General features: G+C 41.6%; 2 protein-coding genes across 3 annotated transcripts; one reads left to right on the top strand and one right to left on the bottom strand.

Annotated features, from left to right (window-relative positions):
• Positions 1-2,513: 2,513 nt before the first annotated feature.
• On the bottom strand, positions 2,514-7,465 carry foxo4 (forkhead box O4; the record flags this gene model as incomplete). Its single annotated transcript, XM_020591457.1, is given in 5 exon segments — positions 2,514-4,134; positions 5,037-5,525; positions 5,569-6,519; positions 7,068-7,345; positions 7,348-7,465. Coding segments are annotated over 4 exon segments (1,806 nt in total), but the record flags the coding sequence as incomplete, so codon positions are not given.
• A 4,133-nt stretch (positions 7,466-11,598) lies between these two features.
• ubl3b (ubiquitin-like 3b) lies at positions 11,599-19,879 on the top strand. 2 transcript variants are annotated; one of them, XM_020596191.1, is made up of 6 exons: positions 11,599-11,787; positions 12,307-12,417; positions 15,696-15,804; positions 16,376-16,462; positions 18,296-18,373; positions 18,456-19,879. In XM_020596191.1, the coding sequence occupies exons 2-6, from the start codon at positions 12,391-12,393 to the stop codon at positions 18,506-18,508; spliced, it is 354 nt and encodes a 117-aa protein (XP_020451847.1). In that variant the 5' UTR covers positions 11,599-11,787; positions 12,307-12,390; the 3' UTR covers positions 18,509-19,879. The 2 variants fall into 2 exon arrangements, with proteins under 2 accessions (XP_020451847.1, XP_020451854.1); XM_020596198.1 differs by lacking the exon at positions 11,599-11,787 and adding an exon at positions 11,814-11,924.
• The last annotated feature ends 745 nt before the right edge of the window (positions 19,880-20,624 follow it).

Genomic DNA, 20,624 nt, shown 5'->3' with positions numbered 1-20,624 from the left:
CAAGTTCCTACTTTTGATTTGAGGTCCTCCTCATTCATTACTCTGGAGCTTTCATCCCCACTTGTGTCTTCCTCAGGGTTTGAAGTTAAGTCTGTCTGGGGATGAGCACACAAGTAGCACCAGATTATCTGGTCTTGTGTTTTTTGTTTTACCAAATAATATATATAAATCACATCAAAATATTATTAGGGGAGAAGATACCCCTGGGGAAATTTTGCCTCAAGGGAGAAGATACCCCTGGGGAAATTTTGCTTCAAGTGTGATTCCAGCTGCAAATACCAAGCTCTCTGTATGAACCTCATTGTGGTAGTGATGATTTTCTTAGTGGAAACACAAATCCTTGGTCAACTTGCCTCTAACTCTCATATTGTGGTGGTGAAATGAACCTTGTTTGGCTCATAGGTGGAGCTACAGGTGGGTGGGCATTTCACCCCATTTTATTAACAGTACATTGATCTACCACTGTCCATACATTGCTGAAAATTAAGTAGCTGTATAATCGGACAACAGCGCCCCCGGGTGGCAGATCTGCAGGGTTGAACAGTCTGAAGCATTACAACTGGGTACACACCAACAAATTCAGACAAAGTGGGTTAAATATTTTATTGAATTTACTTCTGTTCAGAAAAGTTTGTCATCTCTGTCTGACTTTACAATGTGTAAATAAAGTAAAAGACTGAAGAACGAAAGAGGAAAGAAAAATGACCATTAATCACAAAATCCAAACATAAATTGGCTTATGCACAACCCAGTCCACCCCACCCACCCCAAATGGAAAATAATAAAATGAAAACAACTATTGCCAAATACTAAATACTGTATCAAATTGGGAGATTGTAAGTTTAAAAACAAAACAAATATACAGGGACTAATTGCTACATAAAGAAAACTGCTGGAAAAAGTATGTAGATAATTGTAATTACACAGAGGGGGATGATATGAGGGAACTAACGACACCACAACTCTCTTCTCCTAGCAGGCAACAGTACAACAAAGCCCGGTGCAGCAGACACACATACCAGCCACCTTTACAATGTCTGTCCTGTCAACTGTGCAAAACCACACACCTGACCTCAGGTAAGAAGAAGGTTTGTTGTTTATGCAGCTTCTTATAATAATTATGTTATGATTTTTGAATAATAAAAAAAAAAAAACAGGCAGTTTTAACAAGCTGGTGTTTTGTTCCCACATCTGTTTATGCGGCCAGGTTGGAGGGGGGGAAGGGAATAATCACACGTATAAAACAAACAAAGATCAAATGAAGATTCTTGTGCTGAAAAGAGAGAGGCCCTGATATGCACCCGCTGCATCATGGTGTTCTCCAGGATACATCACAAACATCTAGCACCGTTCAAAAAAACATCTGTGGAGAACAAAGTACTTGATACAAACCAGAGGCTAACACAAAACTACAGTGAAATGATGAATATTAGGAGTTAAACTGCAGAAATGTTTTTGATTACAAAAGAGTTGACAGTTATGAACAAAGTAATTAAACACAAACTTTAAGAGGGCAAACTGAAGTCCATGTGGACACAGAGTAAAAACACGCTATAGTGTCTTAAACATTGGCTGGTTAACTTCTGGTAAACATGGCCTGGAGAGTTCAAAAGCATTTCTCTTAAAAAAGAGAAGTCCACTGTTTTAAGGAAAACAAAAGAAAGAGCAGTGTGTTGGTTTCCAGTCTGTCATAACACAGAAAATGTTCACAACAAAGAATTTTGCCATTGATCTGATTACATTGATCCGTTTTTTTCTTCCAAGAGACCCTGAGAGGTAACAGCTTCGTTTTGAGATGAGAAACTGGGACAATAAGTTTTCTCTTTTGCGCAGATCATTTTTACTTGGCTTCACAATTAATCCAGAAAATAATATAACTGGGAATTATTGAAAATGGTCAAGTACTGATGCCCCACACGTCCGTCAAAGTTCTTGTTACAGGCATCATTTGCAAAGCTTATGTACATCGAGATAGATACTGTATCAGGCCCAAGCGCTCCCTAAATGCCATGCAAAGGTAAAGATTAGTGTTCCTTTGGTTATGTAAAAAATCTACATGCATCTCATACCTTACAAAAATAAACATATAGAAAATTACCATTACAATTGATCTGAAAATTCTTCCTCCAATGTAAAAAAAAAAGCTTGTCATTAGTATTATACCCATATGTATTAATATCTAATTTACCTCCATCTAAATTGTATATTAAAACTATAATCAAATATATTCTTTTTTTTCCTCACACAGTGAATTAATTTCTTGAACATTAGTACTGGATAATTAAAGTGAGAGGATATTCTGACACCCCCACCACCCCCGACAAAATATCAGGAAAACGTTAAATAGCAAAACCCTTCAAGAAGCCAGTTGTCAAATTTCCTTCAAGATTTCATTGTTCTCCTGAAAATTCTGCATAGTGTGTCATCATGTACATGAACAACTGGTACATTACTTTTTTTTTGCACAATTTAAAGGATAAGGCCGTTCATTTTCTGTATCAACAGTATTTTCAACACTCCCCATACAGAGACTGAAACCAGCAATGACTTCCCTCTATTCATGGTTACTATTTGCCAGTCAGTTAGTGCTGGATTAGCTTATTTATCTGTGCCATAGACCTTCATTGATATTCAAAACCAATTAAAAGCACATCAGGGAAGCATGCCGCTGCGCTTAGTGAGACATTTCCTCATTAAAAAACACCTTGATATTTGTTAAGAATATCCAGAGATCTCATGCATGTGAAGTTGACTCTTGCTCGCTTCAGATGCTGAAAAAAAAAAATTATGTCCATTCGAAAGCTTTGGGGGCAAAATTTTTTAAAAATATCAGGGCCTTGTGTTTCATAATGAGGAAATATGTCACTACGTGCAGTGGTGTGTTTCCTTGATGTGTTAACTGTTTTTGAATAACGGTGGAGGTCTGTGGCATAGATGAATAAGCACGACAGATTGACCGCCAGTAATCGTGAGGAGAGGCAAATGGTTGGTTTTAGTCTCTGTAAGGGGAGTGTTTAAAATACTGTTACTATAGACAATGACTGGACTCATCCTTTAAACGCTTAATGAAATGCTCTAACCCTCATGTGGATGTATTCTTTCAGTTTGGGGTCCCTGTGTCGCAGGAAACCTAAGTGCTTTGAATACACATGGGCTTGAGAGAAAAAAGGAAGAAAGAAAAAAAAAATCAGGTAGACCATCCGACAGTCGAGGCATATTGCTGTCTAGGACAATATAATACTTGGCCAACCAATCACTTGTTAACAAATATATTTACCCTTGAATGCCCTGTGTATAAAGTCACAAATCACATTTCTTCATTTTGTTAGTTTAACTGCACGTCAGGGACTAAGAAAACAAATAAAACACCGCCAACTGACATCTACCTTAACCCACTGGACTGAAGTTAAAAAAATGCCAAAATGCAAATTCCTACCCCCTTGACTGCTGGATCACTGAATACAACTGGGGAAAGGATTCATCATCTTTACCTTTTTTCTCTAAAGTGAGAAATTTATTCGTACACATAGTTCAGACGTAGGCGAGTTGTGCAACCAATGCTGAATCAAACATTTTACACCTCCGCTCATCCAGTCATTATCGTCTACACAAAGTTCCTACTGACCCCTATTGATGAATCTTTTTCTCCTGGGGATGGTGCACCGGAGGCAACCGTGTCCTGCTGGGCACATGTCCATGGTAAACTGGCCATTTCACTAAAAAAACACACACAGTCCACTGAGGCTCCAAGACCATCGAGATCTCGGGGTACCGTCTCCATGCTAAAGCTGTTCTGATGTGACATCGTCGAAATATCAACCCCCAGCAGAACGGAGTTAAGGATGTGTCTTTTAACACATCTTTAAAAATCACCAGCTGGGATTAAAAAGACAAAATGGCTGGCAACCAAATCATTCTAAGTGTTTTTGTAAAGGGAGAAAAATTGTGCATAGTAGTCTGAATCCCCTCCCTGTCCTCTGCATGTCTTGGCACATGACATGGGTGAGGTCTGGGTTTGTCTTTAAAGTCCGAGAGAAATGTTGTGCTTGTAAATATGATGTTCAGCCAGCAGGGAGGAGGACCGCACCAGTGGGTTTGGCGTATTGTGAGGTTATCGTGAGTGGAGATCAGTTCCTGCAAGACAACATGATAAAAAAGTCAATGATGGTGGAGTCCTAAATTTAAATACTTGATGTATTGCATTGGGCTGAAGTTGAGTTTACTGACTTTTTTTAATCAAATCTACACATTGTGTTGCACTTGATTTGTAGAAAATTAAACAGCAACCACTTTGATATTTACCTTAGAGCTGCAACTAACAAGCTTTTTTCATTATCAACTTGATTTTTAATGAATTAAAAAGGTGAAAATGCTGATGAGAGCAGCCCAATGTGACTTCTTCAAACATCATTTTGTCCAATAATCACTCCCAAACTACCACATTCAACTGACACTGCTATAAAACAGAGAAAGGAAGGAAATCCCCATAGTTAAGCGCCTTATAATTTTAAACTTTTATCTTTGTTCCTTTGATAGCTGATTTAAGCAATTGTTGGAAATTTTAAAAAAAGTTGTTGGAAATTAAATTTGTCAATCAACTAATCTGTTAATTGGCCTTCAGCCTTAAGGGCACAGCACACAGGTGGCGTGTGACACGTGTCAAAACACCTGCACCCATTATTGTTTGATGAAAGCCCACACACTGGCGGCGAACTGATGCACATCATCGTGGGTTGATGCACGTCAGTGCTTCAGGATATGCTATTGTATTGAATTTATGCTGCTCCCAAAGTGTGTCACGGGAGTCACGCAACACGTGTCACATGATGAGCTGCGATGCAATGCTGTCTGTGTGCAGTGCCCTTTACATTACTTAATCATTTGAGTTGTTTAATGCCAAGTATTTTCAGGTTCTGGATTCTGATATTTAAGGGTCTGCTCTTTTTCTCTGTTCTGTTTGACTGTAAAAGTTTCTGACTACTTCATCAATAATCAGTGATCATCAGTTGCACCCTCTTTGAGAGCGATTGGGATACCTGGCTAACGCTGTGTGGTCAGCTGAGGAATTAACTGGGGACCCAGTTGTGAGAGGAGCCTTGACTTGTGGTCGGGGCTGCATAGCCTTGGCCCCCAGGCAGTATGGGGTCAAAGTTGAAATCGACGTCTCCGTCCATGAGGTCACTTTTGATGATGTAGTCCATGTCGCAATCCAGGTTTTCAGTGAACATCTCTATGTCCAAGTCTGTGGGCAGTCGGTCCTGACCAGTGGGGAAGCAGGACGGAGCCCCAAACTGACCCATCCCCTGCAGGCCCGTGGTGGGACTGGTTGAAGCGATGGGCCCTCCTTGGTGAGAGCCCAAAGCTGGCACCGTGGCATGCTGGGCTTTGAGAGCAGAGAGCTGTGACGGGTCTTGAGACATTCCTGAGAGGATCAACCCCAGCTCCATCTGATGCTGGCGCTGTGATTGTGGCTGTTGTTGCTGCTGGTGGTGGCGCCATTGGGGCCGCTGTGTTTGGCTCCAGGCCTTTAGCCAGCAGCAGCTGACTGGGTTTGGACCTCACGCCCACCACAGATGTGCCCAAACCCATCAGGCCCACTCCTCCAGGACTAGGCATCGGGGGGTCCATCTGGGTCATCATGACATCACTGGGAGGAGGGGAGTCAGAGGTGAGCAGCACCTCCAGGCTGGAGGGCACGTGGGCATTGTAGTGGCCAATCCCACGAGAGCCAGAACTGGACATGGGGTTGAAGAGGGAGTTGCTGAAGGTTGACACCTCTTTGCTGCTTGGCCCGCACTGAGAGACGGAGGCCTGGGTCGCCGGCGGGAGGCTGCATGGTTGCAGCTGATGGAAGGAGGGGAGGCTGGAGCCACGAGACAGCAGGGTGGATGCAGAGGGCAGTGGAGTGAGAGGTGCTGGTGGAGCTGTGCTGGGACTGGTCCCTCCCTGCGGCCCAGTCATCAATGTCAGACCATCGATTAGATCCAGCTCCTCCATGAGGGTCTCGGTGAGGGTGGGGGTCAAGCTGCTGGAAGTGTACCGTCCCAGCAGTCCATCCTCGGGCAGGTTGTCATCGTCCTCCTGTCCAGGAGCAATGGGGGACAGACGTCCACTCACAGTGCTGGCATTAGAGCTTGTGCGTGGGCGAAAGGCGGTCCACATGTCAGAGTCGTCCATGCTGCCACGGGACGAGGGGCTACTGCTGTTGACACCCCATTTGGGAAACTGCTGGGACGAGTTAGGGCTGTCTGCACCAGCTGAGCCCGTGCTGCCGTCACCCTGCATTGCCCCACCAGCGGCCCCCAGGCTGGCCGCTCCTGCCTGCTTCTTCGTCTGCTTGGCCCTCATGCGACTCTTCAGCAGTTTGCTGCTGTTGTCCATGGACGTGGCCCGGCGGCGAGGAGCTTTCCCAGTCTTCCCTCCTTCTGGATTGAGCATCCACCAGGAGCTTTTACCTGTTGATTCATTGTGTACCCTCAAGAACTTGTTGTGGAGTGATAAATTGTGTCGGATTGAATTCTGCAAACCAAGAAGGAAGAGAATGAAATTATGAAAAATGTAGGTTATATAGATTAAAAATACACTTATTTTCATTTGACACGGTTTGATCTGCAGATTAATCACTGATACTAGAAAAGTATTTACTAAATCAGATTTATCCCAGGTCAGTTCTTTTCAGATGTTTACTGTCCCACAGGAGGAAACTGATTAACAACAACAACAACAAAAAAAAACAAGAAGACATTCAAAGTGCAGCGTCTAGAGCACAATGATTATCTGAATATTCAATTAGCTGACTGAAAGAAAGTTCATCAACAGTGTATTAATGGACGTCTGCTGAAAATGAACAGTAAGATGTGAAGTGTTAAGAACATCCAAGAGAATGTTTCACAATTGATAAAAATAATAACGTGTTACACTGTAATGCTGTGATATATTTTTAGGATGGTCATCTATAAACTTTGCTATGTAACCTGAACTGTAAAGCTGTAAATCTCGGATTTGTGACGTCATACATTGGAGTCCACATTGTACGATGATGCAGCCTGCACCACCTAGAAACTCACCTTCCAGCCAGCGGAGCTGTTGCTGTCCCCTTTGTCCCTGAAGTAAGGCACTGTCTTCACCATCCACTCGTAGATCTGTGCCAGGGTCAGCCTCTTCTCGGGCGAGTTCTCGATGGCCTGGCTGATCAGGTCTGCGTAACTCTGGCTCCCCCACGCGTTGCGTCGGGATGACCCTTTTCGTGGAGTCGCGCCGGCTCCACCCACGCCGGTCACGAGCCCGCCCTCGGCTGCAGCCGCAGACTTCTCGGGCTCAGACGTGATTTGCTGCGGCTCGGGCTTGGTCTGCTCTGCGGCTCAAAATCTGGGTCAATCGAGGGCACCGATGACTCCTCCATGGCGGTCCTCTTAACTTCCACTTGACTACAAAGATGGGTAGCACTTAAAACATCTACCTTTAAAATTCACACGTAACTCTGGGCGGATGGTGTTAAAAAACTTGGCACAAAAACAATATGCTTCACCCAATGAGGATCCCAGAAAAGAGATGTAATAATATAGACACCAATAGACTCGGTTAATCCTCAGACTAGAGATTAGGGGACCCAAATAATCTCCTTAATAGCATCTATCATAAACCTTCCGATTTATGTCGAATGAAGGGCCCCTCCGTAGAATGACAAAAACAAAAATAGCTGAGCGACACTGAGCAGCAAAACATCTGGATCTACAGAGGTTTTGACTTACCTGAAAACTGATTATAAAGTCATGAATACATCTAGATATAACATTCCTGTTAATAAACACTCAATTTTAATATTTGCCAAATGATAAATGCTGCAAAACTATACTTTTGTCTCATATATACAATTATAATAATTTAAGAAAAAATGTGAGATTTGTTTCGTACCAAATATGTCAAATCTTATAAAACATATGTCGATTCTAACTCCCGGTTCATTAGTGTAAAGCTCTGAAAGCTACAAAAAGGGATTAACTGGATACAAGTGAGTTCCTCGGGAAAGCCCTGTCTGTCTCCACTTGTAAACAAAGTGATGTCTGAGCTCGCCACAAGCCAAAACACCGCCACCAAATGTGTTCTTTAAATCCCCAAATAACCACCGAACAGTCACAAACCAGTCTAGTAAATCGAAATCCGGTGTGAAAAGAGCTGATTGTCCGAGCAACGATTTTGTTCAAGTGCCAAATGTAAAAACAATGTGTTAGAGCAGCCAAAGAAATGTCGAGGGAAAGTGGGATTTAGGTAAGAGTTGAATACTGCTGATAAAGGTGCAAAGATGAGAGAAGTGTACGTCAAAATATCCGTGCTTCAGGTCTGCGCGATCCGCCACATTGCGGCCAGGCGCATGTCACCATCTGCCATGTTTCTCCACACTCCTGACGCGGCACACGATGCTGGACTTAAGCGGTTATAAAATCCTCTCGACCGAGACCCGTAGCTCGGTCGATCTTCGTCCCGCAGTGTCGGGAGCCGATATCCAAAGCGGATTCCTGGGTGCTGGTGAATTTGGGTGGCCCCGGAGTTTTGTCGGCTCCCACTCGCCGCACTTTGAAAACAGCACGGTAGCCTCAGTAACGTTAGCTGCTTCAGCTCCTGCTACTCCAGAGTTTACAATTCGTGAAAAAGTCCGTGAAAAGCCTCAAATAACTCTCTCCAACCAACCGCCTTTAATCAGTGATGAGTTTTGCAAGAATCTCTGTCGTGGTGGTTGTCCAAATATTCACTCCTTCACCATCTTTTTGACTTGTTTTGTTTTGCTTTGACTCGAGGTGAAGACTCCCTTCTGACGTCTGTTTACCAAGGCCAGGCAACTCCTTCTGAGCATGCGCCGAAAGGATTTCTGGGAAATTGAGTCATTCGTGTGACTCACGCATATGTAAACAGTAAGTCAGAGGCAGTATGTACCGGAGCAAGATGTACCAGTTTGTGAAAGTACGCTAAATCCCAGGTACATTTAACACGTTTAAAATATCACTAGTGGACGAAGTAATCAAATCTGAAATAGTTAATCGAAGTATGTGCACCTATTTTTTTTTAAAGATTATTATACCTGTTGATTGCCCAGTGTCAGTAGATGTACACATGAAAAATGCAGGGAGAGAGCAGGAGGCGGATTACTTGCAACAGAGATCACGACCAGATGCCCAGATATGTGTCTTAGTTACCAGTCACATGCCCAGTGTGTATCTAACTGAAATACAGTTTGAGGCTCTAGAGCAGTTGCCTCCTTTGGTAACGTAGTTTTTCTCTGTGAACATAAAAATGTGGGCATACAAGTTCATCCTCGACCTCAGGAACAATATTTGTTATCAAATAATCTTAACTCTGAAGTCCCATATGTCTTTTTGAGCTAGTCTTCATCAGTCCTTACATACTTCAGTCAGTTATGTACTTTACTACATGGAAAATGTCTGTTAATCAAAAATCTTTGTGCAGTCACAATTTCATGTATTAAAGGTGTTATTTGGGTTCTACTAGTGTCATTAGACATGAACTGGTATTTTTTTAAATGTTGCTGGTTTTGCAAACATATTTTAAAATAAATGTACAGATTTAATTACTATATTAATTTATATCCTATTAAAAGGAGGTCAGTTTCATTGAGGCACAAAATATCTAAGAACATTTTGTTTTATTATTACTATTTTTTGTATGTGTCCTTATTTTTCCATCATAATAAATCTTAGATTTCACCCTAAATGCTTTGTATTTGATAACATTAAGATTTTGGAGATAGAGTTAAGTGTGACTCAGGTAATTTTTGTCTTACCATATCACTGTCAGAACTTGTAGGGTCTTCATTGATATTTTATTTGTATTTTTATTTTATTTTATGTGTGTGTGTGGGGGGGGGGGGGGGGTGTGCCTTGGGATTTGGATGACAGGATAGTTACATCCATCCATCCATTATCTATACTACTTATTCCTGAATAGGTCATGGGAGGCTGGAGCCAATCCCAGCTGACAATGGGTGAGAGGCAGGGTCCACCCTGGACAGGTCACCAGGCTATCACAGGGCTGACACTTAGAGACAGACAACCACACACACTCGTATTCACTCCTACAGGCAATTTAGAGTCTCCTGTCAACCTAAGCTGCATGTCTTTGAACTGTGGGGGAAGTCAGAGTACCTGAAGAGAATCCACACAAGCACAGGGATTACATGCAAACTCGACACATAAAGGCCCCAGGTTGGCTGGGGCTTGAACCCAGAATGTTCTTTCTGTGAAAGGATATTTCACAGTCTAATAAACTCTTTTTTTTGTTGCTTATTTTGCATTGTTTGCACTGTTTTGTTGCTTGTTAATACTGCTTATTTTGTTATATTACACAGCCTTATGTTAGTTTACTGTTTACTTGCCCCTTGCATGGGGATATGTACATACACATTGAGAGCCGATGTAACCGGAGTCAAATTCCTCGTGTGTCCGACACACCTGGCCAATAAAGCAGATTCTGATTCTGATTCTTTAAGTGTATCGAACTTTTTGGGTGTTTTTATCTAAACACTTTGCCTAAGTGTCCCTGAGCAAGACACTGAACCCCAAATTGCTCCCGGTGGTTCGACTGGCGCCAGTGTGCGGCAGCCTCTCGTCATCGGTGTGTGAATGTGTGTGTGAATGGGTGAATGGTGTATAATCTCCTGTAAAGCGCTTTGGCCAGTGTAACACACTGTGAGAAAGCGCTATATAAAATACAGTCCATTTACCATTTACCATATACTGATGGTATGTATATTATTTCTATTGATACATCTATATTTATTTTAGAGTGGCAAAGCGAAGATTCAGTTCGAAGGAGGTGACATCAGTCAGACTGTTCAGAGACACCAGAAAAAGATACCATTTTTGATCAAATAATTTTTGCATGATAAGAAATGTTGTAGCAGAAATTCAAAAACCATTAAAAAAAATTCTAGTTTTTGCAGTGTGCCTTATACTGTGCCTTATTATATCTGATGTCCCAGTCTTTTAACATATTTCCATTGATAGTTTTTTCCCCCTTAGGATTAACATTTATGACTCATGAAACTAAAATTTCAGACACATTTTTGTGAAATATGAGTCTAATACTTTATTCTTGTTGAACTATTGTACCTTAACCTACAGTTAGGCGTGTGGGTTTGGTGTAAAACTCAAATTCCTGAGTTTAAGAATAGAATGGTGCTACACAATCAAAATACCATAGTATGAGTTTTGTTATATAACTCATGCCTCTGCTCAGTATGCATCAGCAAGGATTTCTTTGTAAAGCATGACTCTCTTCACAGATAATATTTTTGATGAGATTCAAATAAGACCCAGAAGATGAGTATGTTTTGGGGCATTCGGAGACCATAAGAATGTCATGGGAGACCTGACAACATGCAGATAACAGCAGACACCTCCTATTCTTTTTCAAGTGTCAAGTCAACATATCTGTAACTAAAAATGCCTACAATAACTTGAGCAAATTCAGGTTACTTAGTTAATTTCTACCACTGAGCTTCACACGAGGACTACATCAAATCAATAATCATTTTTCATACTGAATGTAGTATTTCACTGGACAGACGTCTGCATCGCATACACTGTGTAGACTTCAACTCCCAGAAGCGTTTGTGGTCGTTCTCAGACGATTACATCCAGCTGACATCCTACGTCTTCCCGTCCATTAGCCACTGATATCCATCTACACTCGATATTTTCCACATGAAAAGCGTTCCCTGATGATTTGTTAACTCAACTGAATGCAAGATTTTATCTTATTTATCAGATGCAGGTAAGGTCAACGAGACAAAAATGCCGTTGCACATTTAGCTAGCTTGCAGCTAGCAAGCGGTAGCAGGATTGCCATAAGCTAATGCTAACGTTAGCACAAGCAGGGCTCAGCTTCGACATCAGTCAGGACGAAACTCGGTGTGTTCGGAGATCAATTCTCTATGTATTTTACAACATCAGCTGTTTCATTAGTAACCAACCTAGTGAACAGGAATAGTTTAATCTAGCTAATATGAGAAATATCAGCCCGTTATCTTAACCTGGAAAGACCTAAGCTCGTAGCTGCCGTATCTTAACCAGCCAAGTTTGTCATTTTAAATAGATAAAACCTTGATGAACCGAGACTGTTTGTTCTTTGCTTATACATTTACGGTAACCAACGTTAATCAGCGGTGTAGGTTTGACGTCCGATTAATGATGTTACTCTGTTCACTGTAACGTCGGATAACTGATTACGTGCAGTGAAGTTGCGGTGAGGATGTGGGAAGCAGCCTCACGGTGTTTGTGTTGTTTGTGTCAGGGCCCTGGCCCCGTCTCCAGCAGCTGAAGAACACCAGTCCTGTCCTCTCTGCTCCACGTCAACGGCCTTCCACCTCACCGAGTCATGACCACCCAGAGGGATCTCGATATGGTGGGTCTACGAGCTTTCTGACAGTTATTTTTCCCCGAATGTCAACATAGTGGGTGGTAAATTGATGTTTTCCAGTGGCATGCTTCCGCTCTGCACTGCTGTCTCTCACACCTATTGATACTGTACCATGTGTTGTATATAGATATATTTAAATATCATGACGATAAAAGTGCATAAACATATCCCCAAGGTGAAATAATTATGGGTCATGGATTAACCCTGTTCTACAAAAACTTAGCCGGGACAGTGGCTGCTGTTCCTGTGAACGCCATCTGTCTAATCTCAGTTAAAACGCTGCCCTACTTTCCTTTCAGGATTTAGACTCCAATTGATTGTGCCCTCTTACTAAGAACCCTCCCCCCTTCCCTGAAAACTATATCATGGTGGTAGTTGTGCAGAGAATAAGATTTCCTGTTATGATATTTGATAGCTGGCTTTCTATCTTTAACTTCATCATAATGTTTCACAAAGTAAAGATTGCAGATTTGTGAGGCTGTACCCAGCAGATCTGTGCATTTGCTTGATAAATTGTTGACACATTTGATCAGTTATCCAAGATGGAAAATTATAATTTGATGTTGATCATATTGGTCAATTAGACAGTCATCTGTTCTAGTGCTAATGTGAATAATATGGAGGTTTTTAATTGTGGAATAGTTAAGATGATTAATCAGTTAATCCAGTGTCAGAAGATTAATCTTAAACAATTTTAATAAATTATTTCTTTAAGACAAATTTCTGCATTGCTACTTTGCCAGCAGAAATGCCAAATATTTGGTGGTTCCAGCTTCTGAAATGTGAGACTTTTCTTTATCCGACATTATTGTATTGGATTGCTGGTTCGACAAAACTAGATGTGATTACTTTGCCTTGGGTTTTGTGATGGGCAGTTTTCATGGGCTTCTGATATTTTATGAACCAAATAATATACAGTGAATTGAGAAAATAATAGTCAGATCACTCGATAATGAAAATAATTGTTAGTTGACATGCCAGCGTGAGGAGTTGCAATTTCGGTCTGTTTTATATACTTGGAAATTTTATGTCTTTCAGGTTTTGGGTGGTTATTCAGAAAAAAAAAACAATAATCAAGAAATGATCTGCCAAATATATTCTATTGAAAATTTTTAGTTGCAGCCTGTGAAAGAGTAGCACACATCCTTCCTGTCTGAACATTTTATAAAATTACATTTATACAAAAATGTTGTCAAATGTTTTATCAAGGACACCTACATCAGGTAAAAACCCACAGATTTAATGGAGGTCTCTTGGCAGCTAGCCTAGGACATTAGCCTGCAACTGATTATGCTTTTAGGAAATTTGGACCAGTATCAACAATAGATAAGCCTTTGGTAGCTCTGTTAACCTTTAAGAAAATGATTCATAACAGTGTTTGAAGGATTTAATGTCTTTGTTTGGATTGGAGAAGCTCCAGGGTGTTTGTGATGTGGGAGGTTGCCATGTATAACCAGGCTGATTTGACTTTGTTTTTATTTTGTTTGGGATGAAAGGGATGGGGACAAAGCTTGTAAATGATGACATGAGAATGGAACCCCACACTGAGGTTATTCAGTTCAGAGGGGGGAGGGCAAAGGACCACCGAGGGAAGATTATATTTGTAAACAGATCAGAGAGTGGGGTCGTCCCTCCCTGACATCACACCTCATGATTAAGTCTCTTCAGCATACACAAACAGAAATCTGAAAGCAACACAAAAAGTCATACTCCGTTTCTGGCACAGACAACCAGTAAAACATCTGTGAAATCAAATAAACAATTATATAAACAAAGCAACCACAAACGCACAATATAACGACACAACAAAAAATGCAAACAAAGAAAATAAATATAGGTTTGTTACTGTGACTCTCAGGGTCTTTTATAATGAGTAGATACATTTACAGTACATTAGTCTAACTACATGTTCTATTCAAAGTGAAACTCTTTAACCTCTGTGATTTATGAACCAAAGAAAGTTTATGTTCCACCTTTTAAAGAAGGACAAATGTTGGGGGATGTGTCCCATCTGTCAGTTGTCACTTTTGAGTAGGGATGTCCCAGTTGGGAGAGTTAGTTGATGGATGATTTTTGTCCCCTAAAGTAATTTTTTGGAGTAGTTTTTTTTGGAGCATGATTAATTAGAAATGATGGATTAATAAGGAATAGTAGTTCCAGCCAAATAAATTTGTTGATTAAGGCCCAGGATCAATCGATAATTCGAGTCGGAGTGATATTCCAATCCAGACTTGAGTTGATTATACATACGGTAAATACACTAAGGGGACAAATGAGATTGCAAATCCTTTGCTGTTGATGACAGTTTGAACCCTGTTATAAGGGGCATTGTTACAAGCACATCACATGTACAGACGAGTCACACATTAACAGAAAAACCAAAATAAGTGGGTGGTCTCTTCCAGGATGACAGTGCCCCCATCCACAGGGCATGAAGGGTCACTGAATGCTTTAATGAATATGAAAATTATGTGACTCATATGCTATGGCTTTCACAGTCACTACATCTGAACACCTATGGGAGGTTTTGGAGTGATGTGTTAGGGTCTCCACCACCATCATCAAAACACCACAGGAACATCTTCTGGAAGAATAGTATTCATCCCTTGTAGAAGTTATGGTGGCTCAACACCTTACTAAGATACTGATGTTGATTTTTTTCCCCTTTCATTTGTGACTGGACTGTAGGTGCAAGGCTGCAGAAAATCTACAGTGTTGTGCCTTGCGTGCAGAGTAAGAGATTAACAGACTGGTTTATGTTGTTGTTCAGAGGATAACATTCAGGGGAACCCCCACTCCTGCACACACATGCACAGTCCCCCTTTGGGTACGCACTCACACACATGCACAGTCCCCCCTTTTGGATACGCACTGGCCATGTAAATTTAATAACATGGCCCTGAGCAGTCTGGGACACCTGGGGTTATCGCATTAGGCCAACAGCCCAGAGTGGAGCTCCCAGCATCCTGGAACTAAAGGGCCAGTGTTCTCCCCCTCAGCCCCACCCTTATCTCATGTTGTCTCCAGCAACAGGGGCTCACTTCAGTGTAAGCTCTCAATGACAGAAGTCACCCAATCGAAGTGTGGAGACCTGGTGTGGATAAATCTAATTAGACCGAAATGCTCGTCTCTTCACAGCCTTCTGAAGGTCACCTCATGTCCGAAGAGGTTAGAGGAAGTGGAAGGATAGAAGTTTGGTGTTCGTGTTGTTTTGTGCTGATGTGACATTTCTATGGACTAAGATTTGCTGTTTGTTGTTGTAGGTGCACCTGCGCCTTATCCTGGTCAGTGGGAAAACACAAGACTTCACTTTCTCCCCAAATGACTCGGCCACAGATATCGCCAAGCACGTATTTGAGAATTGGCCTGCAGGTGCGTACAGAGTTGAGTTTGCTCTTTGTTTGTTTTCACCACTCATTTTATGACTTTGCACTGAGTTGTCCATCTGATACAGTCACAGCTCCTGCACATACTGTATATTGTCGGATTCAGATGAAAATGAACTGGTTTGTTCCACTTCTGTTGCTGATTGCGTGTAATGAAGACTCTTTACACTGTCCATATTAAAATGACCATAGGGTAATTTCCACAATTTTAAAGAGTCAAAATCGACTGAATGGGGAATAACAGTTTTACGGTGTAGCGATTCTCATCTTTCAATTAAATTGCATTCATTTGGCCCAGTAGAGTTCACCTTTTGTTTAAGAAGCTGTGCTGCATTGTGTTTAGAAATGAAGTTAATGTTCTACCATGCTTTATCACTATATTTAATAAATTATCACTCTACCAGACTACAAACTGTAGCATTGATCCCATGCTCTTACACTTGCATGAGTGTAGAGTTTGTGGTTGCTCTGATAATATTTATTTATTTCCCACATCAGAAGCAGGAACATAAATGTGACCATGCCTTAAGTGATGCACTTTCTCTGCTCTCTGACAGGATGGGAGGAGGAGAGGGTGAGCAGTCCCAGTATACTGCGCCTCATTTTCCAGGGACGCTTCCTTCATGGCAACGTTACCCTGGGAGGTAAGTCCACCTGTGAAAATGGACCCATCGCAAAGATCATTCTGGCTGTAGTGAATGCCAACACGCCTGTTGTTCTTTGTACAAGTTTGTTTCACTGGCATTTCTGGAAGCTTGTCATATCATGAATGGAGTCTGCTCAGTTATCATCTGGTTCAGTGACTTAACTGTACAAAACGCAGCCTCCAGTCAGAAGCAAGCCTTATCTGATCAGTGAGTAAGTTTCAGTCCAGTAGAATGCTTGGATCACTGCTAATGTCACACAAAGCACTAGCATTACACAAAGCCCAAATTACTCCCAGATTAAAATCCTACTAATTCAATATGAAGATAAACCCATGACAATGTTAGGTCGCTAATATTTCCAAAACAGACACATTAACTTTAGGTGCCAACAAATCCAGGAGGAAGAACATCAAATCTGAGCCCTTTGGCTGCTATAATGTTCTTTATCTCCATTTCCAAGACCAATAACGAACCTACAAGTTTCATTTTGTATATTTTACAATGCTGTGAGAGTCTTCTGAGTATGCATGTAGAAATTCAGTATCATGTGTGCCTTAAGAAATAAACAAGAAAAACTAGTTTCTCACTCTTGAGTTGCTCACTCACTCTCCCGAAACTTTGGTCACAGTGTTTGTTTGCACACCAGAATTCCGCCTCTACTTATTTATAAGTAATTATAAGTGACTGGTATTTTCGTTAAAGACGAAAGAAGGGGGGGCTTAAACAGGAGAATATCTGTTACAGTAAGTCTAAAGAAAACAAAAAGTGTTCATGTTTCACACTTTTGACTGAAATCTACACTTCCTTTGTAAAGAATTAAAGCTGAAGTTACAAAACACTATTAACTTCCAGAGGATGAATGTCAAACACATTAGTAAGGACCTAGTCCAGTATCAGTTGCATGACATGACAAAAATGAATCCGTCTGTTGTCATAGTGACAGGTGTGATGTCACCTCACGGTCATGCTAAGCATGACTTGGACACAATTTAACAAATGAGTAACAGAGTGAAGCAGCACATCTGATTTGATTAGTTCAATCTCATTAACCCTTCGACCTCATGTACTCTCTGCCCTCTACCTGGTCATCACAGCTGTGGTTTACTGCACACCAGTCCTGACAGGCTGGTTCAGGACTAAGTGGAACCATCACCGGTGAACCAACCATCTCTGTTTCTTTCCTGAAGCTGCAGTTAGATGAAAATTTACATGTGGTGAAAATAAGGTGGGACAGGAAATTGTGTGGGTCGGGTTGTAAACATAATCCAGCAGGCTGGAGCATAAACATGCTAGCTGTAGCTAGCTTGGCTAGTGGGTGACAAGTTGTTGATGACACAGCCCCTTATCGAAAACTTCATTTATCTCTGTCACTGTCCTCACACTCAGTGGAGCTAATAAGCATTTTTCCTTCTGTGCTGCTTGGATTATTCTGGGACGCCTTTAGAAAAATGAGTATAATCACAGTCTAGCCGCACCACAGCAGCCCTCATCTTGTGGGCGCTGGTCAAATTATGTGGAGTTTATCTGCCAGTGTGAATTTTCATTAACAGAGTGATTGAAAACTATATAGAGTGGAAATATGTGGGGAGCAAGATCTCTTTTGCAGCAGTGCTCTGACAGTAATGTTCAAACAAGTGTGATAAATATAGCACATTATTGTCACCAAGAGTAAAAAAAAAATAAAGGCAAAACGTCAATTTAAACATTCATGTTAGAAATAAAATATAAATAAGACAAAGTTATTAGCTGGAACATTTACATTCAAGTGGTAGAAGTGTTCCAGTGATGCTTTCAATCACACCATTTCATGAGGTGTATCTGTGTTCGAAGCCTTGAAGCTGCCGCCGGGCCGAACAACCGTCATGCACTTGGTTGCCAGAGAGACCCTTCCAGAGCCCAACTCTCATGGTGAGTGTCTTTTCTTTGTCTCCCTTTTAAAACAAAGCTACAGAGAGTGCGACACTGACACTTCATTTTTTTGTCTTTGTAGGTCAAAGGAACAGGGAAAAAACCACAGAGAGCAACTGCTGTCTCCTCTTGTAAAGCGGGAGAAAGAACCCCTTACCCCAGTCTCACAAATAACACACACAACATATACATGCACATGCATACACTCTGCTCTCCTCTGCTCTTGTCATCCTGTCAGCTGTGCATTTGGAAGAAGTCACAGGAAGTCTGGTTGGGGCTGCTTCCCACTTTTCTGAGGCTTTTTGTGGCAACGTCTCACCTTTTGCCCCCAGACATTTGCTGTACCGGAAGAATTTGCTGTTGTTGCTCATTTATATTTCACAGTGGTGACATTAAACAACACCCACACTCCTCCATGACCCTGTTCGCTACTGGACAAGTTTTAAAGAGCTGTCATATGCACCATGAACTCTTCATGGACACAGAAGTGCTACAAAGGATGTGTGGGCTTTAACCCTTCCCTACTACTCACATGGATCTTTCCCCAGGTCTTATGAATGGTGTTAACCCTCTCATTGCACTTGACTAGTTTGTTAATGTTTATTGTCATCTCTTTCTTCATGGCTTTGTTTTCGGTCAGAAGAACAGGCCACAATTCCCCATGTGTAGAAACCATGCCATCTTCCTCACAGACTGTTCTGCCTCTTCTTAACTGAGCTGTTCGGTCTGTATCAGCACCAGTGGCGTTTGTGCCATTACCCACATCCTGTTTATTCCTGGTAATGGACCAGTTATTAGGAGGGGCTGTGTGAACAGCTGAGGGACAGCCATGGGGAACAGTCTCCCAGGGAGGCTCGTAATGATGGAGGCAGGGGATTATTTGCTTGTGTGTCATCAGGTATCATGTTCACACTTCTGGCAGTGATTTTGTTGACTAGGCTGTCGATGCTATGGGAGCTGGCGCAGCGGGCTAGTTACATGCACACAGAAGAAGCAGTTGAAGATGGGAGGGGATGTGTCGACGGTGCGAGGCCCTCCTCTACTGGACGTTGAAGACGAGGCAGAGAGAGTTTCTCTTAAGAGTTCAAAAGGAAAATTTTGTCGTTTCATTTGGATGCTGTCTTTACTTCTTGTTTGCCTTTTATTGTGGAATTTATTAATATTGAAATTTAAATATCAATTTTTATCTTGTGTATAGGTATTTGTTGAATTTTAGTGTGGGTAAGTTTATGTGTGAGTGTGTCTGAGTGTGCGTGTGTGTTGCATGTGGCATACTGTATGAGGACTAGTGAGGGCATGTGATCTAAAAATGTGCACTGAACGTTGATAGGCTGCACTTTCTTTAGAAGCAGTTGATTCCTTCCATTGAGTGTCCTTTGGTTTGTGTTTTTGTCATTCAGTAACACTACTATGAAGTTTAGCTCTGTATGAATAAATGTAAAAACTAAAATACAATGTGGTCTACATAAAAGCTTGTATTATAAATTAATAAATCTTTAAATATGACAACTTGTTTTGACTCCATTGTACTTTCTCAGATGGCAGCAAAAGCTCTGGCTGCAGCTAAAGGTTGTTTTAATTATCTTTATTTTTTTTATTCTTTAAAATGTCATTTTGAAAAATATCCAAAATTTCTGAGGTAACATCTTTAGATGTCTTGTGTCTGACTGATGAGCCCAAATATTCACATTTTAGACACTGAGCCACAGAATTTTTGGTCTTTTAAATGTCTAAATCATTATTCAGTTATCAAAGCAGTTGAAGAAACTCTTGACTAACTGATTGATCGACTTGCTGTTTCAGCTCTAGCTCAAGCCCTAAATTCCAGAAACTGGTCTTGCTTTAGCAGCAGCATGGTGGAGCCTCACAAGGCCAAGAATGTTCTGGGTTGGAGCCTGGGCCGGCCCGGTGCCTTTCTGTGAGGACTTTGCATGTTCTCCCTGTGCCTGCGTGGGTTCTCTCCAGGTATTCTAGCTTCCTCCTGTCCTGGGTGTATCCCCACCTCTCCCCAAATGTCAGCTGGGATTGGCTCCAGCCCCCCAGCAGAACAACACTGCCAACCCGAGACATGCCACTAACATTATCAAGTGGAAAGTGACTGCATTGACATTCAACATGATCTCTCATTATTTCCTCTGGCTCTGTTCATTTCCTGTCTCCTGTCATCTTCAATAAGTCACTAAAGAGACTTTATATTCCAGTGGTCCAGAGGCTGTGACACTAAAGTCTAAACATCCAAAAACAAGAGGCC

Source organism: Monopterus albus, unplaced genomic scaffold (genome assembly GCF_001952655.1).
Source record: "Monopterus albus unplaced genomic scaffold, M_albus_1.0 scaffold2.1, whole genome shotgun sequence".
Classification (NCBI taxonomy): Eukaryota; Metazoa; Chordata; class Actinopteri; order Synbranchiformes; family Synbranchidae; genus Monopterus; species Monopterus albus.
This window is presented reverse-complemented; position numbering and strand designations above follow the sequence as displayed.

What these genes read in the sequence shown, in the direction of transcription:
- ubl3b (XM_020596191.1), top strand. Translation starts at nt 12,391, where the DNA reads ATGACCACCCAGAGGGATCTCGATATG. An exon ending in CCCAGAGGGATCTCGATATG is followed by an intron (nt 12,418 to 15,695) that starts GTGGGTCTACGA and finishes TTGTTGTTGTAG; the next exon opens with GTGCACCTGCGCCTTATCCT. An exon ending in ATTTGAGAATTGGCCTGCAG is followed by an intron (nt 15,805 to 16,375) that starts GTGCGTACAGAG and finishes GCTCTCTGACAG; the next exon opens with GATGGGAGGAGGAGAGGGTG.